Source organism: Propithecus coquereli, unplaced genomic scaffold (genome assembly GCF_000956105.1).
Source record: "Propithecus coquereli isolate 6110/MARCELLA unplaced genomic scaffold, Pcoq_1.0 Scaffold178, whole genome shotgun sequence".
NCBI classification, from domain to species: Eukaryota; Metazoa; Chordata; class Mammalia; order Primates; family Indriidae; genus Propithecus; species Propithecus coquereli.
The window spans coordinates 1,794,651-1,812,046 of record NW_012142523.1 but is presented as its reverse complement, the minus strand read 5'-3'; the positions used below and the strand labels follow the sequence as shown (position 1 = coordinate 1,812,046).

Genomic DNA, 17,396 nt, shown 5'->3' with positions numbered 1-17,396 from the left:
GGCTATTGAGCACTTGCAGTGTGGCTAGCGCCACTGAAGAACTGAATTTTAATCCACATTTAAATACCCACACGAGGCTAGTGGCTACCATATTGGATAGCAGCAGGCCTACAGCTTGTACTGAAAATTGAAAATTAAACATTCCCAAGGAAATGATGAAATAAAATATCAGAAACAAAAATATGATATTATTGTATTATACAGGTATTTGGATATCCCCTCAGAGTATCTAGAAGATTCTTTCAGGCCAAGTTTGGGATATAAAAAAGGGTAGTCACAGGACTCGAGAAGAAAAATTGAATTGATGAATTATTATCATGTGCCGGCACTGCTGTCACCATTTTCACCCACACTAGGTGACTGAATCCTCGCTCTGACTCTGTGAGATATAGCTGCTGTTATAACCATTTTGTAAGTAAAGAAGCCAAAGCATAAAGGGGTTAAGAGGCTAGTTTGGGGTCATACAGGTAGCTGGGAACCTAATCCAGGTTTGTCGAAGTCCAGAGCCCTTCTTTCCTCTCTCATGCAGCTCTCTCCCTCAGGTGGCCTTGGCTTACCTATGTGGATGTTGCTCTGCCTGTAAATAGCACTGGGTTTATGCCACTACTTGAATTAGACTAAAAAATACATTCAGTCCCTACACACCCTCTGAAATGTGACATTCAGAGTCCAAAGACCTGGATTCAGACAAGTCAGTTAGCCTTCTCAATCGATTTTCCCTTCTCCGCTCTACCTGCCTTTCAAGATTGTGAGACTGCTGGGAAAAACTCCCTGCATCCCATATGGGCATTCTTAGATTCAGGTGTCCTGTACCCTGTGCCAGACGTCATCTCACCAGGTCTTGTTGTCTTCTGCAGGTTGTACACCCTGGAGACCTAAAGAATTCTGTTGAAGTCGCCTTAAATAAGCTGCTGGATCCCATCCGAGAAAAGTTTAATACCCCTGCACTGAAGAAACTGGCCAGCGCTGCCTATCCAGATCCCTCAAAGCAGAGTAAGGCTGCCCAGGGAGAGGGTGACATTGTCAGGAGAGAGAGCCTGTCAATGGGCCTCAGAAAAACGTCTGTCTTAAATTGAGGGCCCAAGAACCTAGGGGCTCTGAAGTGCAGGCATGTCATGCCCCACTGACTCCTGGAATAGAACCTGAGTCATTTCGGTATGGGTTTGGTTGATAACAGGAAGTGTTTACATCCTGTTGTGTCCACGCTGTTGAGAGATGCTGGTGTGAGACATGTACTTTGATCTTTCAGTCTCCACTAAATCTATCTCTCTGTTAAGGAGAGTGATTGGGTTAGACCTATTATACCCAGTGAGTATATAGAGTGAGTCTGTTATACCACTGTTTGCACAGAGCCTGCAGAGCTTCTTAGAGAAGCTTTAGATTCTCCTAATTCCTTTCCATATGCTTATCGCTGGCTCTTAGTCAGCCATCCACTTACCCATAATGCTGAGATATTGGCATTGATAGCTTTGTGTGACCCTCCCAGAAATACTTAGTAAATTCTATATGCAGTGCATGAATGGAAACACCTAAAGGTGGCAAAGCTACTACTGTTCCCTCTCCTCCAGCCTAAACACTGAAAATACTTGAAAATCCGGTATGTCACTTCTGAAAGGTTGCCAGCCCTGTATTAAAAGAAGGTATAACTCAGTGGGTAGAATCTTGGGATGCTACACCAAGTCCTGCCTAATCTCAGTGTCCTCCTTTGGTGGGGTCAGCAGTTGACCTGCCATGGACAAGGAGGAAGGTTCTACCCCATGGGGTTCTTCTCATTCCCAGAGCCAACTGCCAAAGGCCTTGCCAAGAATTCAGAACCAGAGGAGGTCATCCCATCCCGGCTGGATATCCGTGTGGGTAAAATCATCAGCGTGGAGAAGGTACTCATTTTTCACCACATCCCAGAGAGGCAGACGGGGGTCAGGTTTGTCTCTTTCCATGTGGAGGAAACCTGGCCTGGAGATAGGAAGTAACATCCCTGAGGTTATGTTGCAGGTCAGAACCCAGGCATCCAATTCCAGGCATCAGGCTTTCCATAGCGATTGCTGCCTTTGGACCTTATGCAACCAAACACAGCCAGGAACTCAGAGTAAGGGGAGGATGTTAGTCAGAGGGAACTTATTTATCTATTAAATCTGGTCTGATTCACTCACCTGGCCTCCACCAGCTTGCCTGGACTAGCTACAGGCCTTATGTTGGATCAGCCACTTTGTTTGCTCCCCTCAGAAGGTGGCAAAAGGCGGTGGACTTCCTTTTTCCTAGGACAGAAGGTTATGCATCCAGTGGCCTGGGACCATTGTTCTGGGCTCTTTTCCCCCTCAGCATTGATTTGCTTTTCACTATATACCCAGCCACCAAAACTGCCTCGAGATAGCTGTTGATGCTCCCACATCTGAAGGTGAAGCCAACAGTTGTCCTCATCCCATCTCCCAGACCACTTAGGACTGATCCATGCAACCCATGTGCCATGATGACAGCCACCTAGACAGTCCAGGTCATCTAATCTCTGTTGGAGATTCTTCCATCTCTTATACCAGCATGTAGGTTTATTTTACTCAGATTTGGCCTTTTGGTTGAGAGTAGAATATACCTTCAAGGCCCATTCTCTTGTCTGCTGTCTGAGACCCGGAAAGAGAGTTAGCTCTCGGGGATCCCTCCAGAGGGCTCTGCAAGGAGTGGATGCCCCTTTCTGGAGTCTAGAGAGTTCACCAGGCCCCTGATCTACTCCATTCTGATACTCTCCAACCTGACATCTCCTGGTGGCAGCACCCGGATGCAGACAGCCTGTATGTGGAGAAGATTGACGTAGGGGAAGCTGAACCCCGGACCGTGGTGAGCGGCCTCGTGCAGTTTGTGCCCAAGGAGGAACTGCAGGATAGGCTGGTGGTGGTGCTGTGCAATCTGAAGCCCCAGAAGATGAGAGGAGTCGAGTCCCAAGGCATGCTTCTGTGTGCTTCTATGTGAGTGAGGGCTTGGGGTGGGGCACGGGACCTGGGGAGGCCAAGAAGATGGGGAATTGGCCCGTTCGGTGCCCTTCCACATGCCAGGTGGGAGCCCTGAGAACACATGCCTCTTCCTCACTGATACCAAAAGATGATGCGTGAGGGAGTTATCTACAAGTACTCTGAAAGCACTTAACCTGCAGTTAATTTTGTTAAAATAGAAATGGAGTCAAAGCAACGTGTACGTGCCTAAGTCTCACTACTACTAAGAGGTGGAGCCAGGATTCAAACCCCGATAGCTTTAAAGTCCTTGCTGTGTTATTTCATACTTCCTCCCCTAGAAACCCAGATTTTGGTATCTCTCCTGACATGGGATTTTGGTGGAGCCCTGGTGAATGTAACCCTGGTGATATCCAGAGATGCAGGAAAGCAATGAGGACCTCCGGGGGCTCTAGTATTGAGAATGCCCTAAATCCCATCAGGGCCCCTATGTTAAGGCCCACATTGCTTTGGTCTCCACAGCCTCACCCTCTCCTTGTCCTGTGTGTCTTCCCAGAGAAGGGATGAACCGCCAGGTTGAACCTCTGGACCCTCCCGCAGGCTCTGCTCTTGGTGAGCGAGTGTTTGTGAAGGGCTATGAGAAGGGCCAACCAGATGAGGAGCTCAAGCCCAAGAAGAAAGTCTTTGAGAAATTGCAGGTAAAAGGCTGCAGTTGTTCCCCCTCTTACCTGGGCTGCCTGGACTGTGTCCCCAGATTGCTCTGTTACTGAATCCAGAGCTGACCCTTTCCCAGTTGGGACTTCCTGCTTCTGAGCCCCTCTCTTTCTTCATTCCAGACCTTTCTGAAAGCGAGGTGCCGGAGGTACATGGGGGTCTTAGAAGGGCCTGGCATGTAGTGAGCACTGACAGACTAGTTGAGGCCCTGCGTGAGGGACTTGAGACATTTCCTTGTTTGATCTTCAGTCTGTGATAGGAGATCATCCCCATTTTACCTGGTAGGATACCTGACAAGGCCACACAGGTCACCAGAAGTGATGGAACCAGGATCAACCCAGGGTCCCTCCTACCCGGATTGAGTTTAGAGCACTCATCATCTCCTTGCCTTCTAGACATTGACGTAGTTAATACCTTGTGTCCTCAATTAGACAAAGTGCCTTTGGAGGGCATTGACAGTGGTGTCTGCCTTTCCATCTTCCTGCACAAGGCAGATGGCTTTGCTCACTCCGTCCTTTCCTGGTTTTCTAGGCTAACTTTATGAATCACTTAATTTTTTTTCTGGCTACAAAATAAGTTTTCTTTGTAGAAAATATCTAAAATATCAGGGTGGGGGGAAATGAAGGGAGTATCTCTAAGTGGCAGGACTAAGGGCCAGTTAGAGATACTAAAAAATGTCATTAGTGGTTATTTCCTTCTGGTCTTCTGCTATGCATAGATAATATATTTACAATTTGATTGATACTAAGTGTTTATTCTGCTTTTTTTTTTTTTTTTTTTTTTTTTTTTTTTTTGAGACAGAGTCTCACCGCGTTGCCCAGGCTAGAGTGCCACGGCGTCATCCTAGCTCACAGCAACCTCAAACTCCTGGGCTCTATTCTGCTTCTTAAATTTAACTATATGCCTGAAAATTTTCTCCTTCTTAATTATTGAAGGGGATCATATTGTATAATATTCTATCATAATTATCATAATGTAACTAAAACCTTATCAAACATTGTTCTCAGGTTTTCACTATTAGAATGCTGTGATGGATGCCTTGGTATATAGGCCTTTGCACTTATTTATTATTTTCTTAAACTAAATCCCTAAAACGAACTTAACTGAGTGAAAAGATATCAACAGGGAAGCGCATAACAAACTGCTCTCTTAGAAAAGCTGAGGCAGGTTACACTACTGGTGGTATAAGAGTTTTCTCACAGTCCCTCCATCACTATTTTGTTGTCTATTTTGTCCAGGCTGACTTTAAAACTTCTGAGGAGTGCATCGCACAGTGGAAGCAAGTTAACTTCATGACCAAGCTGGGGCACATTTCCTGTAAATCGCTGAAAGGGGGGAACATAAGCTAGCCAGCCCAGCATCTTCCTCCTTCTCCCACCATCCCGAGTCATCTGCTGTCTCTTCAATTTGCTCCATCCATCACCCGTTTAGCCACCTCTCAGGACACTGAAGCAGCAGGTTCGGGCTCTTGCTTAGGTGCAGAACTCAGTAAGGGGCAGCTCACCCTTCCCAGGATCTGGGATCATCCTGGCTGGCTGCAGTGAGACCGACCCCCTCGGGTAGTAACGAGGGCTGGGCAGCAGCAGGCAGTCCAGCTCTGCCTTCTTCCCTTGGCTCCTGACTTGAGAAATCTGGTTTCAATATAACTTACAGAAAACATTTATGCCACAGTCCTTGTAATTAGAAAAATATTGGTTCCCAGGTTTTCCTGGAGTTACCCAGCAGCTGTTGCCTCTAGCTGGGATCTAGCTGGACTGGGCTAATTACAGCTTCTCCCCAACAGGAAATTGTGGGATTTGAAAAGGAAAAGGAAGGGAAAACAAAAAACCCAGTGGTCTACCAAGTGGTTGGCAATTTTCCCAGTGCCTAGCCTGAGGCTTGGCATTGGGCTGCAGGGCCTACCCCACGGGCTCCTGGAATTTCTTTTGATCCGGCTGGGTTGGGACACTCCCTAAACCAGCTGTGTGTTTAACAACATCAGGGGTGGAATGGATGGCACAGAGTGGTTCTTTTTTCACAGAAGGTGGGGTACCTCTCCATAAGGCATCTCAGTCAAATCCCTATCCATCACTGTCATAAATTTAAATAAAGTGTCTGAACAAGGGTGTCTGGACGGGGCCTGTCTGTGAGCTGGACCATATCGGGAGGGAACACAAGTGTGAGGCAGCTGCTGGGCCCCTCACCCAACCTGGGGTTGCGTGTATCTTGGACTTTTGACCCTGTAATGGGGGAGGGGAGGGATGGATGACAGACACCTTGACTTTGCCTTTGGCAGTACTAAGCAGAAGAGGCCCACTCTTGAGTCCAATGCTTGCAACAGACAGAACATCTCCCCTTCTAAATGTGGGCTGGACCATTGCCCTGTCCCTCCACCATTAAGAAGCAGCAGCCACAGCCAAGTTTCAATCATTTAATTATTTAATACCTTTCGATGAAACACGGAGCTTTTTTGTGTGTCTCACTCAGGCTTCAGGGCAGAGGGAATGGGTTGTTTGTATAGACATATCAAAGACTCAAAAATTTAAAGAAATATATATATATATGTCTCTCTAACATTTTATGGAAATTAAAAATCAGAGGCTTTTGGTCTCCATTTGCTCTAGGTCAAGCTCATTTACCCCAGAGGACAAAGAAGGGTTGCCTCTCCTAGATCCTCCCTTCTTTGTACTCGTCCCACCCAGTGGGGAAAGGAGCTCGAGTAACATTGGAGGAGAGGGGAGGGAAAGAGACAGAAGTCAGGCTCCCTCCCACATCCAGCAGCTCCCAGGCTGCCGCCAGGGCCTGGTTTCACGGAGCTTTGACCGGGTCCTGGGTCCTGGCTGCTGGAGGCAGGGGGACCGGGAGCTCTGAGCAGAGCAGTGCTTACTGATCATCCTCTCTCCCCAGCTCACCGGGCAGGTGCAGCGAACACCCAGCAGCAGCTCTCCATGACCCACAGGGCAAGGGAAGGACATTGGTTGATAGCTACAGGGAGAAGACAGTAGTGACAAGCTGAAGAAGCCCTGGCGGAGGCCAAAGGAACCTGGGCCCTCACACCACATACCCTATGTTTCCAGCTCTTGGGTGGGCGGGGGCAGTATGTCAACCTCTCTCCTTGGTGGTGGAGAAACTAAAAGCGAGGTTCCTTGCCAGGCTCAAGCCCAAGTCACTGCTGAGGAAAGAGGATCAAGAAAAGGGGTAGCCCTAGGTGGCAGCCACACTGCTGTGGAGGGAGGCACTAGGCCACCTCTGTTCCGCAGAGGCCTGTGGGAGGCCAGCTTACCTAGGTAGGTGACACAGGCTGCAAACGGAAAGGTGAAAATGCCTGGAGGAGACAGCAGTGGCAGAGGCTGACACCTAGGGGACAACCACCTGGCCTACTCTAGGAGCACGGCGTGTGCCTCTTAGACTAAGGAAGAGTTGGGTAAAATGCACCTTTGGCTTCCCATCCTTGTCACTCAGCGTCAGCTCCCCCCAGTGGAACCACCTGTGCCAAAAGGCAGCTGCAGAAAGGACACGCACCGCAGAGTAAAGAGAAAGGTCAGAGAATGAAGTCCACAGGGCCGAGTCTGGGCCCACTGCCCAAGAAAGCTCTCCCCTGCCAGACGCTCCCCACCCCCCGCCGCCTCGGTGCTTCCTCACAGTCTCCTACCCCCCGACAGTGTCAAGGGTCGTGCCCACCCACCCCAGCCTGATCAAGTGAAACAAGAGGCAGGTACTTGGCACTGCCAGTGCCTGCCAAGATGACTCCCTGCTCTGTTCTGCTTCCTGTGGACAGAGAGCCTGCAGACCTCCCCTCTGGTTCTTCCCACCCCTTTGGGCCCTGGCAGTCTCCTACTTGTCCCCTGCATGGAGCACCTGGCAGAACGGGAAGGCAGGAGGGTGGCTGGTGAGTTGAGGCACAGGAGGGCTGGCCCCCACTGCACCTTTTGTGCTTTGGAATTCCACAGCCCCACTCCTGCCCCCAGCTTGGGGGAGCCTGTGGGAACACAACGACCTGCCCACCTCCGAGAACTAAGAAAAGGAGCGAACTGGATTAGGGAAGGAGGGCACAGATAGGTTCCAAGCTATGGACTGGTTACAGGGGAATGATACTGCTGCCATGTAAACAGGCCCTTGGAATGTGGCTTCATGAGCCCTGGAGGATGGACATGCAGCCACTTTTCAAAAGTGCTTTGACTCTGAACTACAGTATGTGCATGATTTGGACATGAAAAAAATGAAAACAAAACTCAAGTGAGGTGCTCTGCTTCCAGCACTGTGGCCGCAGGGCCAGCAGGGGGCGCAGCCACCCACTCCCACAGCTACCTCCTTCCAGGTGAGGCTAAGGCCGAGACTGAAGCAGCAGCTGCCACAGGTGAATCCATTCGGAAAGACATGGGAGCAGATGACAGGAGGACAGGAGCAACACCAGGCTTGCATAAATATCGAAGGCCGTGGAGGTTAAGGCTGCAGGCGCCCTCTCTATTAGGTTGTGTAGGTTGTGTCTGCCGTATCCTCTCGTCCTTGGAGCTGCTCAGGTCCCTGAGAGATTGGATTCCTGGGATGGGTCAGCAGTGCCGGTCAGGTGCCTGGTGGTCAGACCAGCTCTTTCTGTGGGTCTGTGGTCAAAAGTAAGGCACACTTAGCCAAGGGCCTCCCGCTTGATTGTGGCACGAACAGCCTGACACACACCCTGGCCCAAGCTTTCCTGCCCCTTCGATTTACTGACCATACCCGCAGCACTGGGCTGGACCCCTGCCAAACATTCTGACACTGTAATATAGATGTCACTGCCCCGCACTCTACAATACAGCTAGGAAGGCTAGAGAAAGCAGCAAAGTTGGAGTTCAAGCTTAGCAGGCCTGCCACCCAAGCCCACATACCATGCTCCTTCCCTGGCATCCCAAGACCAGAAAAGTCCTAGAGATCCGAGAGCAAATCTCCAACAGTGGGACCACAGATACCTATGTCCCACCATTGGTGAGGGGACCCGTACCCACCACTGCCACAGTACCTGAGCCTGGGGGCCCCATCTTCTCCTCTGGGCCCGCCAGCTGCACGACACCTCCATTCTCCGCCAGCTCCCCCTTAGTCCTGTCTTCAGCATGAGGGAGCCCATTGGTGGGAGGAGCGGTAAGGGGCTCAGCCCGAGGAGAACTGGGGGACATGGGTGGGGGGATTCCCACAGAGGGTTTGCGGGCCACAGGTGGAGGAGCCTTAGGTGACTTCTTTGGGGCCTGGGGTGGCCGTTGCTCTGAGATGCTCCGAAGTTCAGCCACTAGGTTGCGCTGGAGGTCAGCCTGGGTCTCAGGGGACACAGGCCGCTCGAACTGCAGCTTCTTAGTGCCCTTGGAGAAGATGAAGCTGGCCGTGGAGGCAGGGGACTGGGGACACCGTGGCTCTGCCTCTGGCGGTCCATTGGGCTGGGCATTTGCGAGGCCCTCGCTGGCAGCCAGGCTGGAGGCCTTGAGTCGGACGGCAGCATGGAGCCCTGAGGGGGCAGAGGCTGGGCTGGCCCGGCCTGACAGGGCCCTTCGTAGTGGCTTCTGGGGGGCCGACGGCCCCAGTGCTGGGGTGGGAGTCCCTGTGGGAGAGCCCACAGAGCGCAACCGCACCATCTGCAGGAGCGAGGGCGTGACCAGGGGTGCACCAGCATCCTCCCTGGGAACCCCACTGCTCTTGCTGCAGCCCAGGGGTTCCTTTTGAGGGAGCTTGGCCAGAAGACCTGAAACAGAACTGGCAGGAGGTGGGGCTGGGGGAGCTGGAGGAGGGGCTGGGGTGGTGTCATGGGGTTGGCTCTGGGAAGAAGCAGTAGCCAAGGAAGGTGAAGCAGCCAGGGAGCTGACAGGCTCTGGGGGGCCCGGAGGGCCTGCAGGCTCAGGGCCAGCCACAAAGAAGGCCTCCTCGGGTGGGGGGAAGTCAGCCATGGATAGGTCCTGCTCCTCGGGTGTAGGAGGCGGGGGTGGGGGCCAGTTGGGATCTTGGAGGGGCTCCTCACCAGTCTCTGGGGCAGATGGTGCCTCCACAACCACCTCTGGCTTCTTAGTAGGTGGTGGGGGTGGATGATAAGATGGGGGTGGGGATGGTGGGGGTGACTGGTCTTTGGAGACAACGGGAGACTCCTGTGGTGGAGTCAAGGATGTCTGGGGAGTGGGAGGGCACTCAGAAGTGGCATCAGAGGTGGAGACAGGCCCAGGAACCACAGCAGGGGCTGCTGGAGCAGGGACAGCTTGCTCAGGGTTTTTGGGCTTGGAAGGAGGAGGGGAGAAGGGGGCAGGCACCTTGGGATGAGGAGGTATGACAAACCTGTCACCCAGGGGGGTAGATATCTGTGGCCCAAAGCGGTCCGAGGGGGCTGGGTCAGAGGAGGAGGAACACAGAGATGTGAGGGAAGAGGAGACAGAGGCCCCAGGAGATCGGAGGGAAGTGACGCGCTCTGGCTTAGGGGGCTGGGCCTTGCCTGGGGAAGCAGGGGCACCTGCCAGACCCTTGGGAGGGAGGGTAGGGGTGCCACTTTGGCTCGAGTATCCACTGGAGGGTGAAAGTGTCCGTTCTGGGGAGCGTGGGGGGCGCCGGGAGCCACTCGGAGACAAGCCAGGCACCCAGCTGCCTGCAGAGCTGGGTGGACAGGGTGCTGCCCCCACCCCTTCTGACCCACCAGTGGTGGGCGGCCGAGGCAGCTGCGGCTGCTGCTTGCGCTCAGGCTTGGGAGGCAACCCCAAGGGCCCGTCGGGTGCCGCCGAGCCCCGCTGATGGAGGGAGTAGGTCCGGCGGGGAGGGGGTGGGGGCCGCTTCAGCTTCCGCAGGGACACACTCCGGCCAGACAGCTGCCCACTGCTCCGAATGCTGGCTGTGTCTGAGGCCTCAGCAGTGCTGCCCCCACTGGGGGAACCCCTCCCGCTGCCCCCCTGGGGAGGGGGTGCCACACTATTGCTAGCCACAGAGCCTTCTGGCTGGCCCTCAGAGCCACCCTTAGAGGAGAGGGTGGAACCGTCAGACACAATGGTCTCAGAGGACTGAGAGTGGCTCCAGGTGTCACTGGAGGAGGAAGGGTGGCGGCTGCGGGGCCGTGGGCTCGAGGCTGAGGAGAAGCGCCCCAGCGAGCGGACGGAGGCTGGGCTGGCCGAGAGCAGGCTGCAGCGGCTCAGTGTGCGCAGGCTGCAGCGGCCCAGGGCCACCACGTCCACTGTGGGTGGCAGCACAGCATGTGGGATCAGCTTCGACAAGTAGGTGGCCTGGGGTGAGATAGACATGGCTGGGCTCAGGGGCTCTGGTGGCCCTGCCCCTCCTGTCAGTCCAGGCACTGCAAGGGACATGGGCCGGTTCAGTAGTGGGGGCCGGGCCCCTGTGGACCGGCCAAGGAGAGTGTCGTCACGGTAGACACGGTCAATGTGACGCTGCAGCATGGCTTCGGTCTCAGTGCCAGCCTCCGCCTCTGCCTCCAGTGCCTGAAGGGACACCCGGGCCCCTATCCCTGAGGCCAGGCCTGCCGGGCGGCCGTCCACCGTGGGGATGCGCACAGCATCCCCAGGACCAGGAGGCCGCGGAGTACCTGGTGCCTCACGCTCGCTCCGCAGGCCTGGAATGCACAGGGAGGAGGTGGGGTCAGCAGAGAGGGGTTGGCCAGGGCTCCCCACCCACCACCCTGCCCTAACCCAGGGCTCACCGAGCTCCTTCTGCACATGCTGCGGCAGCCCCAGCACTGTGCTCCGCCGCTCCCGCCGCCGCCGCCCCGACTTTCCGGATGATTTGGGAAATGAGTCATGGGGTCGGAAGGTGGAGCCTGGGGACCAGACCAAGGGAGAAAAACTGTTACAGCAGAAGGACTCGGGGCACATTCTGCAGAGCACTACTTTTATAGACTATTAATATAGCTCTGCGAGAAACGATTTCCACAATCAACTAGGATGGGCAAAGTTAGGTTAAACAAACCAGAAGCTTCTATTTGTAACACTTCTGGAAGGCTACTAAGTCAACAGTGATAATTTCCATTTAGTAACAGGTTATTATTATATAGTGAATATATTATTATATATTAGTCAGCATGCTAAACATTTGGCATTCATTCCAATACGGTAATTACTCATTATCTTCATTTTTATGGAACATCAAACAGAAGCTCAGAGAGGTTAAGGGTTTGCCCAAGGTCACACGGCTGGTAAATAGCAATACCAGGCCTCAAACCCAGATTTTCCAACTCTTAACTGTCCTGCTTTATAGTTAACGTGCATCAAGAATCTCCAGGTATTTCCTGAATTCACTGAATCACAAAGCCTAAGGAAGCTGGATTAGGAGGGAAAGGGGCTACAGGTGCTGAGACCCAATGGCACCCCCTATCCCCTCTCCCCTGCCCATGAAACCATCTGGGGAGCAGACACCTTTGCGCTGGATCATCTCTGAGCGGATGGAGAGAGCGTCCTCTGCCGTGGAGCTCTCAGCCGTGTAGGACGTGGACTGGCTGCAGAAGGAAATGCTGTCTTCATCCGGCCCCGCCCGGGACAACTATGGGGGAAGAAGGAGATCAGGCCCTGGCCCGGGTGGGGTTGCCTCCTCGGGGCTCCCCACTGGAACTTTGGACTCACAGAGTGCCCCCAGCATCACCTAGCACTGAGCAGGCATCAGCTACAGCAACCCTGCACTCGCCCTCAGGGGTCATTTAGCCCTGGGTCTCAGGCACCTGAGACCCAGAGAGCTTCAAAGACATTTTCCAGAGGTCAAGCAGGGAGGGACTGAGCTCAGGGGCAGGGCTCACCTGGAGGCTCTGGGTGTCTCCATGGTCCCAGCCACCCTTGTTCAGTTTCTGTTTTTCTGGAAGACACCAGACAGGTGTATTGGGTTAGGCCCCTGACCTTGAGGGCTGAGAGAGTAGCGTGGGAGGTGCGGGGAGGGTGGGAAGGGGAAGGTGAGGTTACCTTGGTGCTGCAGGGAGCGGAGCCCCTCCTGTGCCTGTGTGTGCAGCTCTTCCAGGTGAGGCGGTCGCCCACTGGGGAAGAAGACATTGTCCTGGCGCTCATCCACTGCAGACCCTGGCCCCTGGCCGGGCCCTACACTTAGACGTTTGTCGCTCTCAGCCTTGGCAGAGCCTAATGGGATGGAGGAGGAAGGGAAGTGAGGCCCAAAGGCATCTGGGCCCCGGAGATGCAGGGGCACCACAAGGGCACCCCTAGTCCCCAGACTGCACATGGCACACATGCAACGCCCACTTCCCCCAATCTGGACACAATCACAGTTCTGGGGTACACACTCAATACGCACAGCCCCCATGTACACACACAAACTGTGTCCAGGTAAACACATATCTGAGTACCCACACCACACACAGGGCACACAGGTCTACTGTATATGCACACAACCCCCGCGCCCAGGCTTCCGTGATCGACACAAACAAAGGGCATCCAATTATAAATACACATAGGTACACACACCGAGCACACCCAGCCCCCACATACACACACAGCACCCACAGTCCCCATTCTGTACGTATGCAAACAATACCCAAGTATGTACACAACTGTGTATCCACATGTCACTCAAGGCCCCAGTCCATAGCAAATACATATCTCTTGTCTCCATACCCCAAACCCACTTCACAGGAAAACGAACCACCCTTTTCATACAACCCCTTGGCCCAGGTCCAGGAGGAAGACGCCATGAGAAACTAGGAAGGGAGAGGGAGCTGACAGGGGTCATAACCAGATTCCCAGAAGATCCTGGGGCAGAGGAGGGGCAAAGTAGGGACACAGCCTCTTGGGTCCCCTACTCACCCATGTGGCTGCCCCTTAGTAAAAGGATGGGCAGGGGAGGGGAGAAGAGGGACCCCTAGCCAAGGGAGCCCCAGTCTCTCCCAGGGGAACAGTCCCAGGTATCCCCCTCTCTGGGAGGCCCTGGCTCTGGCCCTGGCCCCTGGTGCAGGAGTCAGGGATCCATTACAAAGGATCCTGTTACAAGCCCCGCCCATGGAGGGGCTGGTCATCTAATCCTGGGGATGGGGGCCTGTGTCAGCATTTTGCAGCCCCAGCCCCCCTTTAAATGAAACCCACAACATAAGCAAAAGCGCTGGTAGGGTCATGTGACCTTGGTAGCACCTTATAAAGGGACAGGAACAAAACAAGCCCTTTAAAGGGCCAAGCCGCAGGAACAGGGTCTTCAGTTCAGAAACTGGCCTTTCCTCCCTCCTCAGCCCATTCTTCAACAACCAGAGCTCCTGCCCCAGGAATCCACAGGAATCCCACAGGTCAGAGCTGGAAGGTCCCCCAGCAGATCTGATCGGATCACCTCACCCAATCCCCAGATTTTACAAGTGAGGAAACAGGTTCAAAGGGGAAAGGCCTTGCCTAACATCACCCAGGAAACAGGAGTCAGACAGAGCCAGGACTAAACTCTGGGTTCTCAGAGGGGAGTCCTGGATCACACGCAGACTAGGAAAAGGAAGTGGGCACAGGCCCCTCCCTCCAAAACTTCTCCACCCCCAGGTCTCTAAACCTGATTTCGCCAGCCAAGCTCCCCACTGCCAGCAGGACTACTTTCCTCTCTTCTCTGCTCCCCACATCCCATCTCCCTGCACACTGGGATGTCCCAGGACTAGGCTGCCCTCTCTCTCTGAACTGGGGTATTGGGCTGTACCCAGTAAAGCGTGGGTACTCCTGCAGGGAGGCAGGCTTTCCGGAGGGCTGCAGGCTTCAAGGTCAGAAACACCTGCATCCATCCTCCCAAGCACAAGCAGGGCCCAGACAAAGGCAGCCGCAACAAAGCAGCTGGACAAAAGCACAGCACTGGTGACTCTGGCCGACTCTGGCCTCCTTACCAGCCCCCGTGCCCCACCCCATTACTCTTTCCCAGCCCTGATCCCCCATTCTACATAAGGGTCTGGCAAAGGCAGGTGTCAAGGACCCCTCCCCTCCCCCCCAGCCACACCCACTCACCCTTCTTCTTAAAGAGCCCGAGGAGCACCGGGAGGTGTCGGCCCAGGAACACCACCATGACTGCAGGCGCCACTCGGGACCGTCCCTCACCCCAACCTTTCGCGAGCGCTCTGAGCGCTCCCACCGTAACCCAGCACTAAGGGGACGAGGGCCCTCCAGCCCCGTCGCAGAGCGCTGGCTTCAGGCAGAGGAGGGGGAGGGGCTGCTCTCCAGGTCCTCCTCCCAGCCTCGCCACTGATCCCGCCCATCTGCCGACCCCGCCCCTCAAGTGGAAACTGAGGCCTGGAGTCTGTGTATGCTCTGCTCTGGTGGAGAGTATGACTAGGGGGGACGAAGACACTCAATTCCAGGGCGGATCACTAACCCTGCCCCGACATCCTCATCTAAATACTCAGGAGCCAGAGCTAAGGCAGGGGTCCCAGCACCAGATGGTAGATGGAAGGGCTCCTAGACTAGACTTGGCATGGTGCCCACCCCAACCCCTCCTGGCTAGTGAGGGTAATTCCCTGGGGAAAGAGCTCAGAGCATGGAGCAGTAGGGCTGTGGGCAGAGGCCCCTGGAGGGGCAGAACTGGCCCGGGACACAGTACTGGGGAGCCAGGGAGATGCCCAGAGCAGAATCACAGTGGCTGGTGGCAACAACCCCACATATGTATGTTCAGCCCCATACTTTCCAAAGGACTTTCTTCCCACTTTGGCAATGTGACATCAGAAGCACAGAGAAGCACAGTGAACTTTCCAAGGTCACACAGCAAAGGCAGGACTTCAAAGCAGACTTCCTGCTCTCCCGACCCAAGATTCTTCCCATTGGCCCTACTCTGTGACTCGGTGACTCTGTGCTCGATCCTGTGCTCGATCAATCGCCAGGGCAGGGAGAACAGAATTAGCCAAGAAACAGCCCATAGGTGAGGTCAGTAAAAAAGTCAGGAGGTGGGGGGGAGAGGAAGGGAGAGGTAGTGGGAAGGAAGTGAGATCCAGGTTCAATTCCAGCTGCATCACACACAAGTCATGACTTCCTATGAGAACAAGGCCAATAATTCCTCTCTGTAAGATTGTTGTATCCGTTCGTTTGATCAGCAAACATTTAGTAAGCTAGTCCTAGGGGCTGCAGTTCATGGAGGAGAACTTTATCTTGTTCACTGGTGTGTACCCAGCACCTAAATCAGTGCCTGGCACATGCTATGAGTTCAATAAATATTTGATGAACACGCGGAGGAGGTAAACAATGCAATTTTAGGTAGTGAAGACTATGGAGCTGCGGCAGGAAGGGGAGGCCTTTAGATAGGTGTCAAGGAAAGCCCCTCTAAGAAAAGGACATTGGAACCGAGGCCTGAATAATGAGAAGCCAGAGGGCAGGTATAGGGGCAGAGCCTTGTAGACAGGCAACAGCATGTGTCAAAGCCCGAGGTAGGAGTGGTGGGTTTCCAGGGTGAGCAAAGGAGGGTATGGCAAGAGATGGGATCAGAGGAGGGCAGGAGACAGACCAGGTCTGGCCTGTAGCCTTTGAGGGTTTCAGCTGGGGAGTGACACTGTTAAAAAAAAAAAAAAAATGCCCTTGGCAACTCTAAAAAGCATAGCAGAAACTGTGAAAGAGAGTCTGTGAACTATATACCCTGCTGTACCCCAAGCCCTCCTAGGGACACCCCTCCCTCTTAGCACCTTTCTGAGTCCTAGAGATCTAAGACCTCCCAGTGGCTCAGGAGCTACAAGACTCCTCTGCAGCTCCTTCCCTATTTGCTGCCCACCCAGCACTGGCCTCTCAGAGTCACTCAAGCATAAAGCAGAGCCCTCGCTCTCTGGAACAAACATTTGTGGAGCTGGATAGTATACACCAACAAATCACTGAAATCTGAACAACAATCCTAAGAAGTAGGCGCTTTCATTCCCATTTTACAGACGAGGAAATGGAGGCCAGAGAAGGCAAGTATTACACAGCTGCCCCCTCTGGCCTCCACTGCATAAATGGCAGAGCAGCATTCCAGCTCAGAACAGCTTAAATCCAAAAACCATGCTCTGTCCACTGTGCCGGCCACAAACCTGATCTTCCTTCTGAACAAGGGTTAGGGACCCCATCATCCCTACAAATTGGAGGTTGCTGGGCCACCTAGTGCCCCTCTCATCTGCCTCTTAGGCCAGACCCATCCACCCCTCTTATCAGTCCCACACAAAGAGAAAAGAGCAGTAGACCGACATTTGCAGGGTGATTAATTCATGCCAGGCACCACGCCAGGTCCTGGTGGAAGGCAAAACGTTGTCTCTGTCCTCACGGAACTTAGAACAGCTCTTCAAGGCACGTACTCTAAGGTACTCTCCTAGTAACTGATCACAGACCCGCGAGGCTCAGAGAGCTAGGTGACTTCCCAAGCTCTGGCGGGCTCCAAAACTGGAGCCTTTAACCACACAGGACAGTCATTTTCAGCTTCCCCCTAACCAGGGGAACTAAGGGTTGAGCTCCTGCCAAGTTAGGGGTGAGGGAACATCAGCTCATCAAGGTCCCAGGCCCACAGCTGGCAATCAGGCTCACAGCTGCAAATTCCCCAGCGACCCAAGGCTCTCACACTTGATAACATCTGGTTGCCCCAGCAACACCCCTCCCCCTACCTACCCAGAGCCTGCAGCCTCACTAAGCTACCTCAGGTCTATACACCAGTGGCTTGCTTGGGGAGAGGCTCAGCAACCTGGATCTCAGGTGGGGAAGGGGAGGGACAACTTGAAAAGAAACTGAGGTCCAGAGAGTAGAAGGACCTTGCCCAAGGCCACACTTAGAGTTCCTGTTCCAGAGCTTTCTGCCCTGGAAGTCCAGAGGTACAGCCGGGGACTGAGGCCATGAGGGAAGCACAGTACACAGCCTCTGCCTCCCC

The 17,396-nt window shown here is 53.9% G+C and overlaps 2 protein-coding genes across 3 annotated transcripts in view; one reads left to right on the top strand and one right to left on the bottom strand.

Moving 5' to 3' along the window:
- The window catches only part of YARS (tyrosyl-tRNA synthetase), a 32,988-nt gene extending 27,230 nt beyond the window's left edge, over positions 1-5,758 (top strand). The window contains exons 9-13 of the mRNA XM_012642275.1: positions 858-993; positions 1,780-1,877; positions 2,764-2,957; positions 3,496-3,637; positions 4,892-5,758. Of these exons, the coding sequence (XP_012497729.1) occupies positions 858-993; positions 1,780-1,877; positions 2,764-2,957; positions 3,496-3,637; positions 4,892-5,002 (681 nt within the window). The 3' untranslated portion in view covers positions 5,003-5,758. The remainder of the gene's footprint in view (positions 1-857; positions 994-1,779; positions 1,878-2,763; positions 2,958-3,495; positions 3,638-4,891) is intronic.
- A 440-nt stretch (positions 5,759-6,198) lies between these two features.
- Positions 6,199-17,396, bottom strand: part of KIAA1522 (KIAA1522 ortholog) — a 31,685-nt gene continuing 20,487 nt past the window's right edge. The window contains exons 2-8 of one of the 2 annotated variants that reach the window (XR_001137390.1): positions 12,527-12,697; positions 12,367-12,422; positions 11,993-12,116; positions 11,281-11,397; positions 8,629-11,193; positions 7,941-8,233; positions 6,199-6,617 (exon numbers count right to left, since the gene is read on the bottom strand). Coding sequence is in view for 1 of the 2 variants with exons in the window: in XM_012642273.1 (XP_012497727.1) it covers positions 8,211-8,233; positions 8,629-11,193; positions 11,281-11,397; positions 11,993-12,116; positions 12,367-12,422; positions 12,527-12,697 (3,056 nt within the window). In the remaining variant the exon portion in view is untranslated. Of the gene's footprint in view, positions 8,234-8,628; positions 11,194-11,280; positions 11,398-11,992; positions 12,117-12,366; positions 12,423-12,526; positions 12,698-17,396 lie in introns of both variants that reach the window. The other variant, XM_012642273.1, reaches the window with a different exon arrangement.